Source organism: Xyrauchen texanus, chromosome 33 (assembly GCF_025860055.1).
Source record: "Xyrauchen texanus isolate HMW12.3.18 chromosome 33, RBS_HiC_50CHRs, whole genome shotgun sequence".
Lineage (NCBI taxonomy): Eukaryota > Metazoa > Chordata > Actinopteri > Cypriniformes > Catostomidae > Xyrauchen > Xyrauchen texanus.
The window spans coordinates 27,148,395-27,169,457 of NC_068308.1; the positions used below are offsets into that span (position 1 = coordinate 27,148,395).

Sequence of the window (21,063 nt, forward strand, 5' to 3'; positions counted from 1 at the left end):
GATTACAGTTACTGACTTTCAGTTAAAGTAATTACTTGAAAGTACTTGTGCAAAAGGAATATGTATAATACATTTAAAATATGAATTCATATGTACATCTGTTAGCGTTTCTGTGACAGCTGAAGGGTCAGCGACAATGATTGAGGAGGAAATATAGAAATATTTAATTTGAGTGAAAAATCTAAAACTTTTCTAGGAAAAGAGTTTTAAAAAGAAACTTAAAAGTAAAATAATCAGTAAAGTTATCAGATAACGAATCGGTTACCTAACGTAACCTCGGTTCTCTCTAGATGAGGGAACGAGTATTGCGTAAGCTAGCTTACGCTACAGGAAAGATTCATCTTTTCTGAGATATTGAAGCCAAAAAATTATCCTTAATTTTGTATCATTTGTCAACACAGTGCAGCAACTGCAGACCTTGAGCGGGCTAGCTAGCGAGCTCATTGGTTGCTCTGCGGCAACTGCTGCAGCCTATAGATCGAACTTGGCGAACTCGCGTCCAATGAGAGGCGTCCGCGTGCTACTGCATCAAAGCCCGCCAAAATGGGCGTGGCTAGAGTGCATATAAGCGTAGTTCAGTGAGGCTGGAACCCTGGTTTTCATTGAATGAAGCGAAAGTCAGCTCATGGCGCTGAAGCACGGCCGGCTACGCAATACTCGTTCCCTCATCTAGAGAGAACCGAGGTTACGTTAGGTAACTCGTTCTCTTCACGAGAGGTTCTCTCATATTGCGTAAGCTAGCTTATGCTACGGGAACCCATTGTCAGCGCCGTGCGTGCCAAGCATCCACTGCATGAGCCCCGGGGTGGGGGACCCGGGGAGCCCTTGTGAGTGGGGAAATAATATTTGGCCGGCAAGAGTGCGGGCCAGTGTGTGTGTAATACATAAGCACATAGTGGGAAGGGAGCGACAGAGCGGCGGTGCGGTCTGTGTGGAATGAGTCCCATCAGTGCAGCTCACCAGGGGAGCTGTAGCGTGATTAAACCGCTAGTAGTTTTGCCTGCAGGGCGGGCACTTCCAGATTGTAAAATCTGACAAAGGTGGAGGGAAGCCCAGCCCGCTGCCACACATATGTCGTGAATGGAAATCCCGCTGGACCATGCCCACGATGAGGCCATGCCTCTAGTGGAGTGAGCCCTAATGCCCAACGGGCATGGCAGGTCTTTTGACGCGTATCGCGGCAGCAATAGCGTCCACTATCCATCTAGACAGTGTCTGTTTCGAGGCGCGAGACCTTTGGTGCACCCTCCGAACGAAACGAAAAGCTGCTCAGAGCGTCTGAAAGAGGCGGAGCGCGCAGTATACAATCTCAGACTGGGCAAAGGAGATTGGCGTCGCGTTCGCTATCGGATGCTGGCAGCGCCGATAGGGAAATGACCTGTGCTCTGAAAGGAGTACCGATCACCTTGGGAACATAGCCGTGTCTAGGCTTTAAAATGACCTTGGAGTCACTTGGTCCAAACTCAAGACACACAGCGCTGACAGACAGCGTGTGAAGGTCTCCCACACGTTTGACTGATGACAGGGCAGTCAGAAAAACGGTTTTGAGTGAAAGGTATTTCAAATCCACGGATTGAAGCGGTTCGAAAGGGGGGGCTTTCATAGTTTCGAGAACTATAGAAAGATCCCAGATAGGAACCGATGGAGGCGCGGGGGTTCATCCTTCTAGCTCCCTTGAGGAAGCGGATGACCAGCTCGTTTTTTCCCAGTGACTGGCCGTGCAGGGGTTCAGCGAACGCCGCGACGGCCGCCACATACACTTTGAGCGTGGATGGGGATCTGCCCTTATCCAGCAGCTCTTGTAAAAACGATGGCAGCGACGACACCCCACATGTCCGTGGGTCCAGGTCTCTGTCGGTGCACTATTTTGAAAACACAGACCATTTTGACGCATAGAGTCTTCTCGTGGAAGGGGCTCTAGCGTGTATGATGGTGTTTATTACCCCTTCTGGCAGAGCGACGGGTAGTCGTTGATCACCCACGCGTGCAGTGCCCAGCGCTCTGGATGGGGATGCCAGATCGTGCCGCAAGCTTGAGAGAGGAGATCTGCTCTCACTGGGATGGGCCACGGCGCTGTCAGTGACAGCTGCGTAAGCTCCGGGAACCATGTCTGATTCTCCCAGCGGGGCTATGAGGAGCACCGAGTGGCGTGTTTCCTGATCCTCTGCATTACCTGTGGCAATAGCGAGGCGGGAGGGAAGGCGTAGCGCGGTGGTTGGGCCAGTCCTGGGCCAGCGCGTCCTCGCTTCGAGAAAAATATTGGGCAGTGAGAGTTCTCTTCTGACGCAAGAGGTCTATCTCTGCTATGCCGAATATGCGCCATAACTTCTGGACTGTTTGAGCGTGCAGGGACCATTCCCCTGGAGGAATATTGTCTCTGGACAGTCTGTTTGGGCCGTCGTTCAGGTGGCCTGGCACGTGCGTCGCCCTCAGCGAGCGCAGGTGGCTGACGGTTTAGGTAGGATACCACAGATCTGTTGTCCGAACGGACCAGGACGTGGTGACCCTGAATGACCGGGAGAAAGCGCACAAGCGCGTACTCGACCGCTATCATTTCCAGACAATTTATGTGAAGGAGCTTTTCCTGAACTGACCATAGGCCAAAAACCGGAGAGCCCTCGCAGACCGCGCCTCAACCCGTGTTGGACGCGTCTGTCGAGATGTCTGTTTATTGACAGCTCCCATCGTCACTCCCCGCTGATAACATTCGGCCACTGTACAGGGCTGCAGAGCTGAAATACAGGTCTGAGTCACCTTGATCGGCTGGCGGCCTGTGGCTCAAGCCCGGCGAGACGCGCGGGTGTTTAGCCAATGCTGAAGCGGGCGCATGCGCAGTAAACCCAGCTGAAGTACTGCTGCGGCTGAGGCCATGTAACCTAGCACTCTCTGAAATTTTTTCAGAGGCCTGAGGCTGTTCATCTGAAAGGACGCGGCTAGTCGCTGAACACGGCGCGCGCGCTGTGTAGATAAGCGAGCCGTCATTGCCACGGAGTCTAGTTCTATTCCAAGGAAGGAAATTGCCTGACTGGGCTGTAGTGAGCTCTTGGTCCAATTGACTGCAAGACCCAAACTGTTCAGACGGCTGAGGAGAACTGTTCTGTGAGACAGCTTTGATGCAGTAAGCGCGCGGACGCCTCTCATTGGACGCGAGTTCGCCCAAGTTCGTCTATAGGCTGCAGCAGTTGCCGCAGAGCAACCAATGAGCTCGCTAGCTAGCCCACTCAAGGTCTGCAGTTGCTGCACTGCGTTGACAAATGATACAAAATTAAGGATAATTTTTTGGCTTCAATATCTCAGAAAAGATGAATCTTTCCCGTAGCGTAAGCTAGCTTACGCAATACGAGAGAACCTCTCGTAAGAGAACATTTTTAGAGAAGTAATTTGTATTGGATTACTTATTTTAAGTAACTTACCCAACACCAACCAGTTACGCATCCAAAAACGTATGATTTTCACTCCCAAAGAGAAAAAAAATAATTAAAAAAATTAAATGTATACCTATATTATATTGATTTAAAATTCTATTTGTTAATTGATTGGTCTAAAAGTCATACCTTTTTGTCCGAGCCTAGTCGTACAATATCTTACCATTTTGCCATCTCGTATCTCTTATTGCGAGTTTGCAATTATACTAATGTATTTTTGTGTAAACCTAGAAAAGATATTAAGGCTTTCATTCTATGTTAGGAGTTTAAAGACAAATTCAGTGACATGTTGTTGATTACCCCCAAAAATGTATTTATACTTATTTATACTATACATTTTTTTTAAATCAAACAAAAATCTAATTTTTAATTCACTTACAATAAACGTCTATGGGGCAAGGCATTATAGGAGGTATAGAAGCACAAATGTGTAGCTTTTATTTTCATTAAAGCACTTAAATAATAAAATGTTTTGCATGGAAGAATTAATGAGTTGCAAAGTTATTGTCCTTAGGGGTGGGACTACTGTGTTTTAGTAAGATTTTTCTCTATGAAGTCCCTTTCTGGTATTTTTGCGGCATTATGGAGTTGAGATATTTGGCACTTTGCACAGACAAGGTTAGTATGAAATGTAATCACTCAAGTCCCATATTAACATGCATAAAGCATAGAAACAGTGTAAACTGTGTGCATTTTAATTTGTATTGCAGTGCATTGCTTCCATTGTAAGTGCATTAAATGTACAGATGATTTTTGCTAGTTTTTTAAAAACTGAGGGATGGCAAAGTACTTTTCTGTCACGATCTACATCATGCCACAGATTATGTCTATAGAGCTTAATTTGTATTTAATCCAGATCTCCTCTGATAAAAAGGGCAATGAAACATTTCCTGCTGTAATAAAGTGTCTCACAGATGCTCATCCTCCACCCCACGTCTCGGTGTTACAGGCATCAAAAGGATAAATGATTTATCCATACTCATCACTCACTCTCTCTTACCTCCTGTATTACCAAAAGGCCACACTCTCATTAATATCTCTTAATGTTAGTGCCAGACACCTTGATTTACACTGGGCATTTCCTGCCAACTAAAAGCAATAAAGTGCACATGGCATCTCTCACACCACACATCTGATGGCACACCCTGTCAGAGATATACGGCTCCACGGGATACACAATCAGTTACTCCCCCAACCATTGACTTATACGACTGATACTGACAGATTCGTCCATATGGAAATGGCACATCTCAAATGCTCATCGGCAGATGGGAGCAGGTGAAAAATAGTCAAAGGGAGGAGTGAGGATTACAGAGGGAAATGGGTAGTTGGGCAATTTTATTATTCTTTTAACTGTCCCCATGCTGTCTTTAAATGGACATTGATTGTAGCACACTCCTGCTGCAGAAAATAATAAACCAGCCAAAGCTGGTTTGCTTGCTTGCCTGGTCATGCTGGTCTGGTGAACAGTTTTCAAGGGGTTTTTGAGCACTTTGCAGCTGACCAAGACTGGAGACCAAATTAAACCAGCTAAAACCATGCAGCAAACAAACAGTGACATCCAATCACAAAAATATTTATTAAGAGTTTAAACAGCACTGACCAAAGAGTACTGGATAGGTATTGAATTGGTGTCCATAAGATCATACTAGAGGCTGACAAGGAGAATGCAAAAAAACAAGCCAGGCTCATTCATCACTGCCTCCGATACATGCTGCGACATTACGGATGTCCCCCATCAGCAGGTTGAAAAAACACACATACACACAGATCTGCAGCGAGTTATCCATAGCGCTCTCCTGAGTGTCTTTATGGGCATTAGTCAGCTGTGACAGCTCATTCAGTCTATGTCAGCCTGTGTCATGCACCTACCTGAGCAGACTGAGTGACTAGCCGAGTCTGGTGACTACCACAATCAGGTGGACTGAAAAGAGGACCTTGTGGAACAGCAGAATTTTTAGCCATCTTGCAAGTTCATTGCCCGTCCTACAACACAGCACTTCAGTATAGTGTTAAATAAAACGTAATATTATAAAACGGTTAACTACGGCTTTAAAATCTGATTGATTGCACCAAAACTTAAGGCGTTGTAAAATAACAGGAGTCATGCAGCAGCGTTACATGGAATTTACCATGAGTAAGGGCTGTTCTAAAACCACCTTACCTGTGGTAAAATCACTGCAAAGCACAGATATTAGCATATTGCTTTCATAAAATGACATCAAGAGCAATATGATAAAAGATACAAAATCTTAAGAAACCACTCACTTTTTGATTAATAAGAATTAGGATAAAACTGTGGGCAAGAAATATAGTTAACCTAAATGTAGCTGTTTGCTGTTCACTAAGCAATGCAGCAAACTGGCACATTTATGTAGAATGCTTTATTTTACAATTATCCACTGAAAACAAATTACAGAACACAAGGCATATAATTTAAAATATTTAAATATAAAATAATAAAAAATTATATATAAAAATTGTTTTGGAGGACCCATATTATTATCTCTTTCTGAGGAAATTGTGCCAATTTTATAAGGTATGGAGAAATTAAGTGTTTTACACCTTAAGAAATACATAAATATTTCATACCTGTATATTATACATTTACAGTGGCAAGAAAAAATATGTGAACCCTTTGGAATTACCTGCATTTATGTGTAAATTTGTCTTAAAATCTGGTTTGATCTTCATCCAAGTCACAATAATGAACAAGCACAATCCAACTGAACTAATAACACACAAATTATTGTGTTGTACTGGTACATATTGAACACATCATTCAAACGTTCACAGCTTGTGTTGGAAAAAGTATGTGAACCCCTAGGCTAATGACATCAACAAAAGCTAATTTGAGTCAGGAGTTGGCAAACCACCACCAGTCATCCAATTAATGAAACATCTTATTCTGTGGCTACTCTCCCTAGAAATAGCCATCCAGCCAAGATGATTCAAAGGACACACCGCACGCAGCATGCTCAATGAGGTAAAAAAGAAGCCAAGAATGACAGCTTAAGAATTGAAAGAATCATTGGAACTGGTTTTAAAATCTCTGTAATTTGACTATATGTAAAACATTAAACTGGCATGGTGTACATGGCAGGATCAGACAAAGGAAGAAGCTGCTTTCCAACAAAAACATTGTTGCATGCCTGAAGTTTGCTAAAGACCACCTTGGCACTCCATAAAGCTACCCGGAAACGTTTTGTGGACTGATGAATCTAAGGTAGATTTTTTTTTTGGGAAGCACACGCAGCACTACATATGGAGTAAAAAGGGCATAGTATACCAACATGAAAACCCCAAGGGTGAAGTACGGTGGAGGGACCATCATCGAGGGAAAAATGAATTCTCAAATTTATCAAGATACCTTACAGGACAATGTCAGGGTGGATGTATGCCCGGATCGGCCAGTTATTAAATATAAGGGTTCACTTACTTGTTCCACAGCACTGTGAATGTTTAACGGATGTGTTCAATAAAGACATGAAAGATTATAGTTGTTTGTGCTCTGTAAGCAAATTGTGTTTGTCTATACATGTGACTAAGATGAGATTGAATTTTATGACCAATTAATGCAGAAAATAAGTTAATTCCAAAGGGTTCACATACTTTTTTCTTGCCACTGTATAAATTAGGCAGCATTTGGTATATCTTCTGCAACTGGCTTTAAAGGGGTGGTTCACCCAAAAATTCAAATTCTTTCATTGTTTACTCACCCCCATGTTGATCAATATCTGTATGAATTACTTCCATGGAACACAAAATGAGATGTACATTCACCATCCCCATAAATGTATGGAAAAAAGGTGCTATTAAAGTAAATGCCTAACATGTCCTTTGTGTTCCAATTAAAGTGATAGTTCATGCAAAATTGAAAATTCTCTCATCATTTACTAAATAATGACAGGAATTTCATTATAGTGTGAAGTATCCCTTTGTACAGTGTTCGTTGAGAGTAATGAAACCTAGTGAAACCCCAAAACGAGCTCTTCATGTTTACATTATTTGGAAGATCAATGTTTTATTTTTCCATTCATCTTTAAAATACAATGGAGATTAATGATAAGCACTGAGAGATGAATGAATCTGTTTTTTCTCAGTTACAGTGAGATGATTCCCGTGTAACCAGTCTGTACAATTCCCGTGCATGACAACCTCTCAAAAAAAAAGCTTGCCACATCCAGCCATAAAAACAGACATTAACAAGAGTGAGTTGACCTATATGAGTTAAGTTACTGTACACGAGTGACCTAAGAACAACAGAGGTATTACACAGGAATCAATTAGTTACAAAAACAATTCATCATTTCTTTTTTACACAAACATTGTTAAAGACATGATTACTTATCACCGTCATGTACAGTGGGTGGCCCTAAAATAACTACTGATCTTTTAATATCCTTTATTAAAACCAGCAATGTATACAAACAAAAAGTAGCTACATGAAGAGAAAAAGGGCAATTCACATTAGATTCACATGTTCAGGTCCATCTTAAGCAAATGTGTGAAGATTAGAATGCTGTACACTTTCTTGTTGTTGCCATAGAAATAGGATAGGCAGGAACACACAGACTTCCTGGACTTTCCGTTTCACTCATTGGGGACTCGTCTGTTGGGCTAATTAAAGCGAAGGGTCTTTCTCATTGTAGGGTGAATCCGGACATCCCATTGTCTGAGGAAACAGTCATTGAGTGTATAAACGGTATATAACTGCATACTCTCAGCTGCCGATCTCCTCAAAATCATCAGCTTTTTCTTCAGACATTCACAATATGTGAAACTTAAAGAGTAAAAAAGTGAATTACAAAGAGATTAAGCATTACTGCATCGTTATGAGACATTGCTCATTTAAACCTGCAATTACAATGCAAAATTACAATAAAAAAAGATTAACAACAGCTAGAGTACCCTAGCATTTTTAATTAATGACTACACATCAGCTTGGATGTGGCCCTCTGGTATGCAACTACAAGCTTAAATTCTCAAAGTTTGTAAGGTCAGTGAGGCACGATTCAGTCCCTCATCACCTTAAGCCTAATTTTTCTTTGTGATTTAAGACTGACACTTGGTTTCATTCCACCAGTTGGCCCCTTTTGAGTCCTCTATACTATAGTGTGTTACACTAATGGTGTGGACTGTTTGTGCACACCAAACCTCACACTTAACTATATGGAGAGACTCTTTGACATTTAACCCACAAGATATTTAAAGTTTTCAAGCATAGTCTGTGTGGTCCATGCAAAGATGAAATCTGAGAAAGATTTTATCCAGTCCTAACCTTTGTTTACCTAGCATGAGGTTACCAGCAGCAGAACTTCATTAGCATATGCAACAGATAGCTTTAACGCTATCTATGGTAAACATATCTATATTTTGTCTCTTTTAAATAAAATGTCAAAATATCTAAAAATCTGATATTGATTATAAACCTACTTATGAGCAAAAAAATTGTTGGCAAGCATTCAAAAAGGAGAGCTTTTCGACCCGTACACAAAACCTGCGACTGTCCCAAGATAACCATAAGAAGATTCCTTCCTGTGAGAAAAACTGGTCTAGCAGACATCCCAGAATCCTAGTTTCTTCACTGATGATGTTACACATGGGAGACATCCATTGCAGAGGCCCTCTTGATACAATTGAGGGTTGTTAGAGGTGACCAACATTCTGATGGCTAGAAATGACTGAAATGTGGGGCAAAAGGTTATACGGTGACCAGAGTTGAAGGCGATATGAAGAAGATCGAGTAGTGTAGCAGGCTTGTGGATTGGTTTGGATAGAGTCGAACTGGGAGAAAAGCAGAAGGAAAATGTCGAGTGAGGCTTGAGCTGGTACAGGTGGTGGCGAGGTCTATTTATTATGGTAAATAGACATGGAGAGAAAGTGTATAAGGAGTGAAATAGAGGGCACTCTGTCACCGAAATAATCCCCTAAAATGGGGCCTCTCTTTGATACATAGGCTGCCGTTTCCCTGCTGCAGCACAAGAGAGGAGGTCACTCAGGTAAAGGACAGCCAACCGAGACCGTCAATGTTTTTTTACACACAGGTGCCCTGGTGAGCAGGAGGCAGAGCTTTGCGGTTCTTCAATCCTTGGCTCTTCTCTTTGAAGTCCATGGGCTTCTGCTGGGACGTGTCGATAAGAGCGCTGGCGATAGCTATACCTGCAGACAACACACAACATAGCAAGCTGAGGTCAGACAGGAGGCACTGCTGACTGAAAATTCAACTCATGGAGACCTTATAGCATTCATAAAGCAAAAAAAGGATAATTTGCATGTCAAAGCAAAAGTATTTATATAAAAAAGAGGGGGGTCAATGGTGACTTAAAGCAGTCTCTTTCAAAGGAACAATTGGCTAATTCATTTCAAATTCAAATTTTTTGAAGATGGACTCCTCTGTGCCCATTCACGCATAAAGGAGAGTTTTAAAAGGTTTTCACTCAATGCTCCACAAGGAAGATTCCATGTTCTTTGTCAAAGTCTTCTGTTTACTTTATTATTTTTTTCTCTAAAGTGAGGACAGGGAGCATATCCCTCTCTCCTATTCTGTGGGCACTTTTCTCTCAGGCCTTAGCTCCGTCCATTACTGTCAGAGCAGCTGATGAAGAACGTACTTCTCGGTCATTAATAAAAGTATGTTCTTCAATAATAATATTCATTTTAATATTAATACATTTATATAGCACCTTTCCTCAATTACGCAAAAAGTGCTTCACAAAAACAAACACACAGTAAAACAACACATTCACATAGTAATAAAAGAAAGCCTATACAAATCTAAAAAGCTGCATTATGATTGTAGGTTAAAAAACAAAAACAAACTGCCATTATTATTTGAGTACATTTTTCAAGTTTTCAAAACAATATCCTTACCTTACCCCGATTCACTACAGTAAGCCTATAAAAAAGTTTTTTTTATTTTGATCTGCCGGGTCAGATTTGTCATGAACCCACAGGCTTATGCCATTCATTCTTGCATCATTACGTCATGTCCGTAAACACATAAAAGTAGTACGGTCTCATGTTCTGGCTGGGCAGTCACACTCACACAGTTCATGGATGTGTATCGGTTATCCGTTTGGCAAAGTTGTTTACCTGCTATAATGCTTGGATATGTTTTCTGGTAGGGTTGTTTTGCTTGTCATGCTTGTACCATTTGATATTCAAATTCTCTATGTACTGTATGTGTAGAGTGAGGCAGCAAAGTGAACTTCGCTACCAGTATGAACCTATTCAAAATCCAACTAAGCTTCATACCTGGATTCTGTCATAGACTGCTGTGGCTAAAACCATGGCCACAACGCTCCCAGCCATTTTTCAAAGCAGCATCTCACAAATCATCCTAAAAACACAACAGCCACTTCGGTGCTAGCCTGGCACTGGTCCCTCCCTGCTACTGAAGCAATACAATTATTGCAGGGGAACAATTCATTACTTCAGACAGGCCAGCCAAAAGGAATTGAATTCAGCACATCAGTGTGAAGCCAGAGCTCCAAGCATTCAGGCAAAAAGGATTTACATCCAAGAACATCCTGAGCTGCAGACAGTTACACTGCCCTACATCGATTTATTACCCATCACACCTGGGCAGCAGAGAAAGGAATGTGAAAACTACACATCTGTCAACAGAAAAGCATTCAGTACTGTAGAGCGCAGGGTACGCATACAAGCATTGTGCTTTTTATAGCCTGTTTTACATAAAAAAAAAATTAAAAAAAAAGGAATAGCAATTCAGGTCAAAAGGTATTGGACATCAGCCAGTAATGGTGTTATGGGCCATCTGAGTGTTTAAAAATTAATGCTGCTAAAGATTTTTTTACTTAAGAGGGGTATATATGGAACAATATTTTGCTTTTGAGTTAAAATAGTTCAAATCCATACTTGTTTAAGGCGAAAGTACACTTCGGTTGTCTGGGTTCCAGATTGGATCATGCACAGTTTGTGTGATGCAAATTTAGTCATCAGCACAGTCTGCGTGGACTGCCTGGGCACGGCCCAAATTTTCTCGACACACGGACAGTCCTCTTCTGTGTGCTTTGTTGACTCATGTGCTTGCAGTTGAGTGTACTAAAAGAGTATCACAAAGCAGTTGTAGTGCTGAACGCTTTCGTGTGCGGTCAAACATGGGTACTTTTAAATGCAGAGTGCTCGACCATGTGCGAGATGATCCGACAAGTGAAAAAGTGACGTATACCCGAGCCTTTATCCTATGAAGGGTCGCAGGGGTGCTGGAGCCTAAAATAGTTCAAATGTATAATGAAAACATGCAGAACTTTTTACTGACCATTTACTGAATAAATACGGCAATACTTTTCTGAAATCCTTTGCGTCCTGATGCCAGAAACTGAATACATAAATATATGCCCACCCAAATTTACACATCAGTGATGCTTACCAAACAAATTAAGTTTGAAAGGTTAATGCTCAACCAAGTTTTAAATCTACAAAACCTACCTCCCCCACCTAAACCTAACAGATAATGTCAAAAAAAGCAAATGTGACATCAACGCTATTCCTGAAGCAACCACATACTTTTGAGGTTTTTTCTGTCACCGGCTAGCGTGTCGACTCACATGCTCTTCGTATTCCAGTCCCTTGCATCGCAATAGTTGGTTATGTAATTTAACATTAAAATGTATCACCTTACAAGTCATGTGCTATAGTGTTTAGACGTGATAAGATAGCATTGTGTGAGAAACAGGGTGACAAGATAGTTTTTATGAACATATAATATATTGTTTTACTCGTGATGTGTGAAAGGGAAAACTGTTTTTTTAAGCTTGTATTCATTTCACCAGGAAACTCAAGTACACACAAAAAATACACAAGTATAAAATATAAAAAATAATTTAAAGGGCACCTATTATGGAATTTTGAAAATTACCTTTTATGTAGTGTGTAACACAGATTTAAGTGAAAAAAAACATCCTGCAAAGTTTTATATATGAAAGTTCACCGTAAAAAAAGTTATTGTCTCTCAAAAGTAGGAGTCGATTCTGAGTCAATGTAATGAATCGTTTTTCCAATGAGTCATTTTCCTTTTCGTTGTGACGTCAAGACAAAAAATTATCAAATTGGCCGCGCCCACTCATTGCGCGCGCAGACACCAGGGAAAACTTGAAAACATCATGTCGACAACAAGACGCTGTGTTCTGAAGTGCATATCAAAAGCGACCTTTTTTTCACTGCCTAGGGACGAGCATGTTAAGAATCAGTGGTTAGAGTTTGTGTTTACAACTTTACCACACAAGTATAGCACGGACCTTGTGCTGTGTTCGCATCATTTTAATGACGATTGCTTTACGAACATGAATGCTTTCAAGTGTGGATTCGCGAGCCGATTGATACTGAAGGAAGGTTCAGTACCAAGTTTATTTGGATCAGCTTTCTCCGACGAATCACAACCTGTAAGTATTATTAATAATTGTTGCTTTTATGTGTTTTTTATAAGTATTTGTGTGTGTTGTGTAAGTTACGCTCAGCGTAGCTTCTAGGTCTCCAATGTCAATTTTTTTGAAATATGTGAAATGTTTGTTGATGTTATTGGAGTTGTCATAAAGAATAGAGCAATAACTTGTAGTAATGCAGTGCTTTACCAATATGTTTATGCGTTGGGCTAACGCAAACAATAACTGATTGGGTGTTTACCACCGAACTTTGGGCTATGATCGCTAACATAAATCAACTCAAATTCCTTCTCTGATTTTTATTTTTTTACTACAAAGCGGTGATGGGCGTTCCGTTTCCGACAATCTCTGCACAGAGTATACCAATCACAACTGACTGGGTCATCTGACCAATCACCGCAGATTAGCGTCACGCAAAGGAGGGGTTTGGAAAAATGAGTCGTTGAAGCGAATCATTTGGGAGTCGGTGAGCAAATCAGGTAAACATAATTGCATATTATAAGACAACAAAAGTGTTTTTTGTCATTGCATGCATGTAAAACTGTTGTTGGGGACTCCCAAAACAATATTAGGAACATTTTAAATGCCATAATAGGTGCCCTTTAACAAAAAATGTAGATATAGTAACCAGGTTGGAAAATCAGCTACTCCAGTTATTTCTCTAGGAGCTTCTGACAGCAGCCTCTTACTGATATGCATTCAATAAACAGAGCACCAAGGTCAATGGTGTGACTACCGGTAATTCAGAATTTAAGATGCTAAATGAACATTTCTTTACACCTCTTGAACACAATGATTTCATGTTGAATAAGGCTGGCCGTGCATCTTTTCCCCACTAAAATCCAAATTAGTATTTAAGGAACAAAGCTTGGATCACACATGAATATAATGAACAAACATTGCATTAATTCTGTTAGCCTGGTGCAAAATGGGAAAGACCTCCAGCAACAAGGAAATCTCAGAGGATCTGTCAATCTAATCAACACAGTTAGAAGTGATTCACGGTTGTTGGCTTGCTTATGAGTTCATTACCAGCGGCAGGTTGAGTAGGAAGTTGTTTCAATGAAAGAAGACACCATGTGCTCAGGATCATACACACGTCACATCAGGTAGCTAAAGACATTGACACAGCAGGGTGACAGCCAACAACAGTGGCCTGCTTTGCTTTAGCTCCTACATCAGTCAATACTGATTGGCCTGCTCTGTACAAGTGATGCACTGTTTTACCCCAGCAGAAAAACACCTACACATGCATCCTGCTGTGGAACTTCTAAAAAGCCGAACTAAGACAAAGATCTTTCAAAGTGTGATGACAAAAGAGACATCTGTGCATGAAGCTCCTTTCCTGTGCTTTTCTCCAAAAATACTTGTTGTTGATTCCAAACAAGAGAAGTCTTTCAATCGTTTTTCCTCTCTCATTTTATTTCTCTTTCTCTCTCTCTTTGATGTACCTTCCTCTAAAAATGTTCAGGACAAACTTTAACAGCCCAGCAAGCAGCCACTCTAAAGTTCAACAAAGCTCTCTCGCTCTCTCTCTCTCTACAGATCCAACTTTTTTCCAGATATCACTAAAAATACTCTTCTGTACTGTTTATTTGTTGACTCTATTTTGTGCTTGTCAAACAGAAGGAGAGCTATTAGAGAAGCTTTACTGAAACAGATCAGTCAAGATCCTAGGGAGGAAGACCAGCTTTAAGGGACAAGGTCCCATAATGCACTGTGTTGACTGACATGCCTGCTGAGAAGGGAGGGAGGAATTAAAATATTTTTTTCTTAGCCCAATATTATCACTCTGTAGCTCTTAAAGATAGACCTTGAACTGACATTTTTAAAGCATTGCAGTCTAAATATATGCAAGTGAGATATGTCAATGAGAGAACTGTGAAAGCCATAAGGGGGTTAGACAAACTGGACACTCTCATTAATTTATTTATAATTTTTTTGTTTGTACATTAATAGAGGCTGTATTTTGTCCTCTTGGGAACAATTCAAATCTCCTCCTCCAAGTCAAGGTCACTGGGAAATACATATGAATATACATGTGCTCATGTATCTCAAGATTTTCTTGGATCAATAAGCTCTAGTAGCCTGGTAATGCTCTTCAATCCAGTAAATACTTCGGAGACATTAAGACTAGGCTCTGCCATAATGGTGTAAGAGGATACAGCCTGCAGTAAAAGATTAACTTACATCAGACCACCAGAGTAGTATTGGAGAACTTCTCTGACCTCTTGCCTGAAATGAATGGACCGGACAATTGTACAGTAAGGAGTTTCACAAGTGGAGTTTCACACAAACATTGACATGATGCACAAAGTGAACACTTGTTGCTGTTTTTTGTCATTTTCACTCTCAATTCTGCCAGTGCTGCTGGTGATGAAAAGGTCAGTGGATAACAGGTGTTGGCCATGCTTTCAGCACCCTCCCAAGTTTGTATCACTCATATGAAAGCATCAGGAGAAGGGCTAAATTTGTTTCACACAACAGTACAGATGTGGCCTTTAAAACTGTGCGCTTCACGCACCCCATCACATGATCTCGCACAGGTTCGATCAGGCGGGCTCATGGAATTTAAAAAACATTTACTATGCTTCTCACAATTTCCACCAAGGGGCACATGGAAGGATGAAATGATTAACTAAATGAAAAAATAAATGTAAACTGAACCAGCAAGCAGTAGTAAGTACAGTAATAGTAAACAGTAACTTTACATTAGGTAAAGCTAAAATACACAGTACCAAAAGTGGAGAAAAAAAACAACAAAAACATCCAACAACCTGTTACTAGACTAGTCTGTTGCTGGTATAAACTCTGCTCAAGCACTTAATCTTTACATTTTAGACACTCATCAAGCTATATAATAAAGTAAACAAAATCTGCCCAAAAACCTGAATTTTTCTAATAGAATTAGTAAACATTTAATACAAAAGGTAGTGGGAAAAGGTGAAAAACCCTTTTTAATTCTTCTCTTTAAATTTAATTAGTCATAAGGTAATAATTCTTCAGGTATTATCAGGAAATAATCCAATAATAATAATTTTATAGCTGCTTTATTCTGAGTTGTTTAGTGGAATACATGTATTAACAGAGCTTCAAAAATTAAAAGAAAAAGAAAGCACTAAAAACCAGCACACATTTCTTAAATACCTCTTAATTATACTTGTATTTATTACAAACGCAAACATGACATTTAGAGCAGTTATTTTAGTGGAATGTATTAACTGAGCTTCTGATGTGCATTCTTCTCATATCTGTGATCCTGCATGTTGATATCAGACACACTGATGAATTGCATGACATTTTTGTGCATGTTCATGTATGATTTTTTTTTTTACATTTTTAGATTGGACGGTTATTTCCCTTGAAATCTGCATGTCACCGGCAAAGTTTAAACTCTTGTTTTATTAGGTGATGATGACAGGTATAAAAGGGCGTTTTGGTTTGAATTTTGTTATTATCGTCTGTCTCTGTGTGTGTTTGATTGTGTTTCAAGTGGACAAATCACAAAACGATCGGAAATTCTACGGCCTCATGCCACATAACTGGAAGATCATAAGGGATTGGCTTAAAGGCATAGTTCACCCAAAAATAAAAATTCTCTCAACATTTACTCATCGTCATGCCATCCCAGTGTATGACTTACTTTCTTTTACAGAACACAAACCAAGATATTTACAAGAAAATCTCAGCACTGTAGGTCCATACAGTGCAAGTGAACTGCTTATCTTCAAAAATCATATAAAAGGCAGAATAAAAGTAATCCATAAGTCTCCAGTGGTTAAACGCATATCTTCAGAAGTGATATTATAGGTGTGGGTGAGAAACAGATCAATATTTACGTCCTATTTTTCGATCTAAATCTCCACCTTTGACCAGACCAGTAAGTGGTGATATGCACGAAGAAAAAGAATTGCTAAAAAAAAAAAGAGTGTTGGTGGTGTAGTGGGCTAAAGCACTGAACTGGTAATCAGAAGGTCATTTGTTCGATCCCCACGGCCACCACCATTGTGTCCTTGAGCAAGGCACTTAACTCCAGGTTGCTCCGGGGGTTTGTCCCTGTAACAAGTGCACTGTAATTCGCTTTGGATAAAAGCATCAGCCAAATGCATAAATGTAAATGTAAAACAATGTGAAAGTAAAAAGTGCCATTTATGGTAAAAAAAAAAAAGGGACTTAAATATTGATCTGTTTTTCACCCACACCAATAATATTGCTTCTGAAGATATGGGTTTAACCAATGGAGTCTTATGGATTACTTTTATGCTGATTTATGTAATTTTTGGGAAATTCTGGACACCATTCACTTGCATTTTATGGACTGAGACAGAGCTGAAATATTCTTCTAAAAATGTTTTGTTCATTTATGTTCTGAAGAAGGAAGAAAGTCACACACATCTGGGATGGCATGAGGAGTAAATTATGAGAATTTTCGTTTTTGGGTGAACTATCCCTTTAACGAACTTCACCTTAACAGACAACTGACTTTTCCCCTTTTTAAAAAGATTTCTTTGTACTGCATGAATAATATTAATAAAAAAAAAATATGATTTCTAAGCACTATTCATTCTTTTGTCTTGCTGTGCAGGTATGTCTGATATGCTTAATAGTGCACCATTCATCCCAGGTTCATGATTCAAGTGAAGGACTATTAACAAGTTATTGTCATTCGTTTTTACATTTACATTGATTTATTTAGCAGATACTTTTAGCAACTTACAAATGAGGGAAGTAACAACAAAAAGTAACAGTAATATTTAACATTTATTTTTATCATTTTAATATTTATTCTATAATTTATGAATACAATAAGAAATATTAATTATAATAATAATTAATTAAGGCTGTCTACTATTGCGTATGTGTTTAAATTACTATTGCTAACATACAGTTCCTTCTTAAGCAAAGAAAACAAAAAGTGCGGGGTTCAAAAATGGACTGCACTTGTTGTGAAATATACATGCAAATAAAGACAGCGAGATGTAGATTTCAGAAACACAGCTCTTTAACTTGTATCACTCGCAAAAAAAAAACCAGATTCTTAAATTGCATCACAACGCACAGAAATGTAAATCAATATTAAATCATGTAACTTTTTTACTAGGATAAACAGGATGTTCTTTCATTTGAAACATGTTTTGCCACTTCTGTCCTCTGATTAACTTCTCATTAACGTTTGTCCAAATTACAGTAATGTTCTGATCATAATGCCTTAACAGTGTAAATAATTTCATTAAACACTCCGCATTAAAACATTAACTTTGCCAGCCCTATAATTTTATTTTTCATTAACCCAAAATCATACATGAAAAACTGAGGGGCCTCTAGCTAACATTATCAGGTTGACAACCATTAGAAATCAGTGTTTATTCATACTGTAGAATGAGACACCAGTGCCCCCTACAGATCATGTACTCTATATGTCCTGCGTCGCCTTTAACAGCGCGCAATACTGCGTGAAATTTCAGGATCTGTTTCTTTTTTCAAGCATTTATAAAGGCCACATCTCTAAATACTAAGAAACAGGCTGAATACATTAAAACATATGACACAGACATCCTCTTTATCTTGAAGACATATAGGGATGAATCAATCAGAAACAGAACATATTGTGAAGTCTAAGTTCAAATTATTTCATAACCACTCACTTTCTTATTATTGCAAGTAATTTATGTTTACATAATGCTACTGTCAGCACCAACTACCTTGGTTTTCCCAAAATGAATTTAATGTGGAAAGAGTTTTATGACAATTTTGGGAGTTACTCACCTGACTGGCCGGGTGGAGGAATACCAGATGCCCCTTGTGGGAGGCACATTAGCACTGTGAGCACTGCTGCTTTCCCACCCGAACAGGGTTCAACAGCAACTGGTTTGGGAGGTCCCTGTGGATAGATCACAAGAATAAAGGTGTAATTTATAACAAGCCTTCTCCTGAACAGATTATATATATATATATATATATATATATATATATATATATATATATATATATACACACACACACACACACACACACACACACACACACACACACACACACACTTTCATGACTTCTTAAACTACAAAGAGTTCTCAGACAATTGTGACAGCTTTACAGATCCTTGGCATTCTAGCTGTCAGTTTGTCCAGCACTTCCTGTACCACTTGCCATAGATGTGGCTGTCTTGTCGGGCACTTCTCACGCACCTTACAGTCTAGCTGATCCCACAAAATCTCAATGGGGTTAAGATCCATAACACTTTTCCAATTATCTGTTGTCCAATATCGGTGTTTCTTTGCCAACTCTAACCTTTTCTATTTGTTTTTCGGTTTCAAAAGTGGCTTTTTCTTTGCAATTCTTCTCATAAGGCCTGCACCATTGAGTCTTCTCTTTACTGTTGTACATGAAACTGGTGTTGAGTGGGTAGAATTCAACGAAGCTGTCAGCTGAGGACATGTGAGGAGTCTATTTCTCAAAATAGTGACTCTGATGTGCTTATCCTCTTGTTTAGTTGTACATCTGGCCTTCCACATCTCTTTCTATCCTTGTTTGAGCCAGTTGTCCTTTGTCTTTGAATACTGTAGTGTACACCTTTGTATGAATACTTCAGCTTTTTGGCAACTTCAAGCATTGTATAGCCTTCATTCCTCAAAACAATTATTGACTGATGAGTTTCTAGAGAAAGCCGTTTATTTTTTGCAATTTTTTTACCTAAAGACATGCCGGTCTACTGCATACTGTGGCAACACAAAAACAAACACAAAGACAATGGTAAGCTTCATTTAGCAAATCAAATAGCTTTCAAATATGTTTGATGTAATGACAAGTGATTTTCTAGTACCAAATCAGGAATTTAGTATGATTACTCAAGGATAAGGTGTTGGAGTGATGGCTGCTGGAAATGGGGCCTGTCTAGATTTGATCAAAATGTAACTTTTTCAAATAGTGATGGTGCTGTTTTTATCCATGTTTCACTATACTTTGTGATCAGTTGAATGCCACTTTGGTGAATTAAAGTACCAATTTCCTTCAGTAACAGCAAAATCTGTACATTATTCCAAACTTTTGGTCACCAATGTGTGTTCGTACGTACGTACCTACATACATGCCTACATACATACATACCTACATACATACATACATACATACTGTTGTACGTGAAAATATCAGGAGATCAGCATGCTAAAATTTATAGTAATTTATAGTCAAGTTCCAAAATAGAAAAATTATAGAAATGTTGGTCTGTTCTTCATACAAAGCTGTTTTTATGACACTTGGAAAATAGTAACCCAGATGTATGTACTACTTTTATGGTGCTTTTATGGTGTGTTTTATTGTACTGTAAAAAATGTTTTGTCTAAGCTAAAATAAAAAAAAGCTTTATGTGTTGACATCTAATTTAACTTGTTTTATTAATGTCAAAAATATTATTTAACATGATGTAATCAACCTAACTACACTACCACCAACCAAACAGTGGTAAGAGCTGTGTAAATTTAAACTTTAGTGTTCCAAAATAAAACACTCATATATACTATATACATACATCAAATCAGCCACAACATTAAAACCACCTGCCTAATATTGTGTAGGTCCCCGTCATGCTGCCAAAACAGCACCAACCCGTATCTCAGAATAGCATTCTGAGATGCTAGATTTTTCATTACAATTGTACAGGGCAGTTATCAGAGTTACCATAGACTTTGTCAGTTTGAGCCAGTCTGGCCATTCTCTATTGACCTCTTTCATCAACAAGGCATTTCCGTCCACAGAACTGCCGCTCACTGGATGTTTTTGTTTTAGGCACCATTCTGAATAAATTAGAGACTGTTGTGCATGAAAATCACAGGAGATCAGCAGTTACAGAAATACTGAAACCAGCCCATCTGGCACCAAAAATCATGCCACGGTCAAAATCACTGAGATAAAAAAAAAAAATTCTCCATTCTGATGGCTGATGTGAATATTAACTGAAGTTCCTGACCCGCATCTGCTTGATTTTATGCATTGCACTGCTGCCACACAATTGTTTGATTAAATAATTGCATAAATAAGTGTACAGGCGTTCCTAATAAAGTGCTCAGTGAAGTATACACAGTAATAAAATGCATACATATTTGTAAGAAATAAACAATAGGTGTAATAAACATTCATTAAAATATAACAATTGAAAAATAAAGTGCAAATGTGTTAAATTCATTATATTTTGAAAGGTTAACAAAACATCAGGGGGGTACTTTAAAAAAAATATT

At 39.2% G+C, this 21,063-nt stretch overlaps 1 protein-coding gene across 2 annotated transcripts in view; it reads right to left on the bottom strand.

The window, feature by feature from the left end:
* Window positions 1–5,833: 5,833 nt before the first annotated feature.
* LOC127626834 (attractin-like protein 1) overlaps window positions 5,834–21,063 on the bottom strand; it is a 139,414-nt gene continuing 124,184 nt past the window's right edge. For both annotated transcript variants that reach the window (XM_052102911.1, XM_052102910.1), the window contains exons 28-29: window positions 18,599–18,713; window positions 5,834–9,587 (exon numbers count right to left, since the gene is read on the bottom strand). In XM_052102911.1, coding sequence (XP_051958871.1) covers window positions 9,463–9,587; window positions 18,599–18,713 — 240 coding nt within the window. In that variant the 3' untranslated portion in view covers window positions 5,834–9,462. The remainder of the gene's footprint in view (window positions 9,588–18,598; window positions 18,714–21,063) is intronic.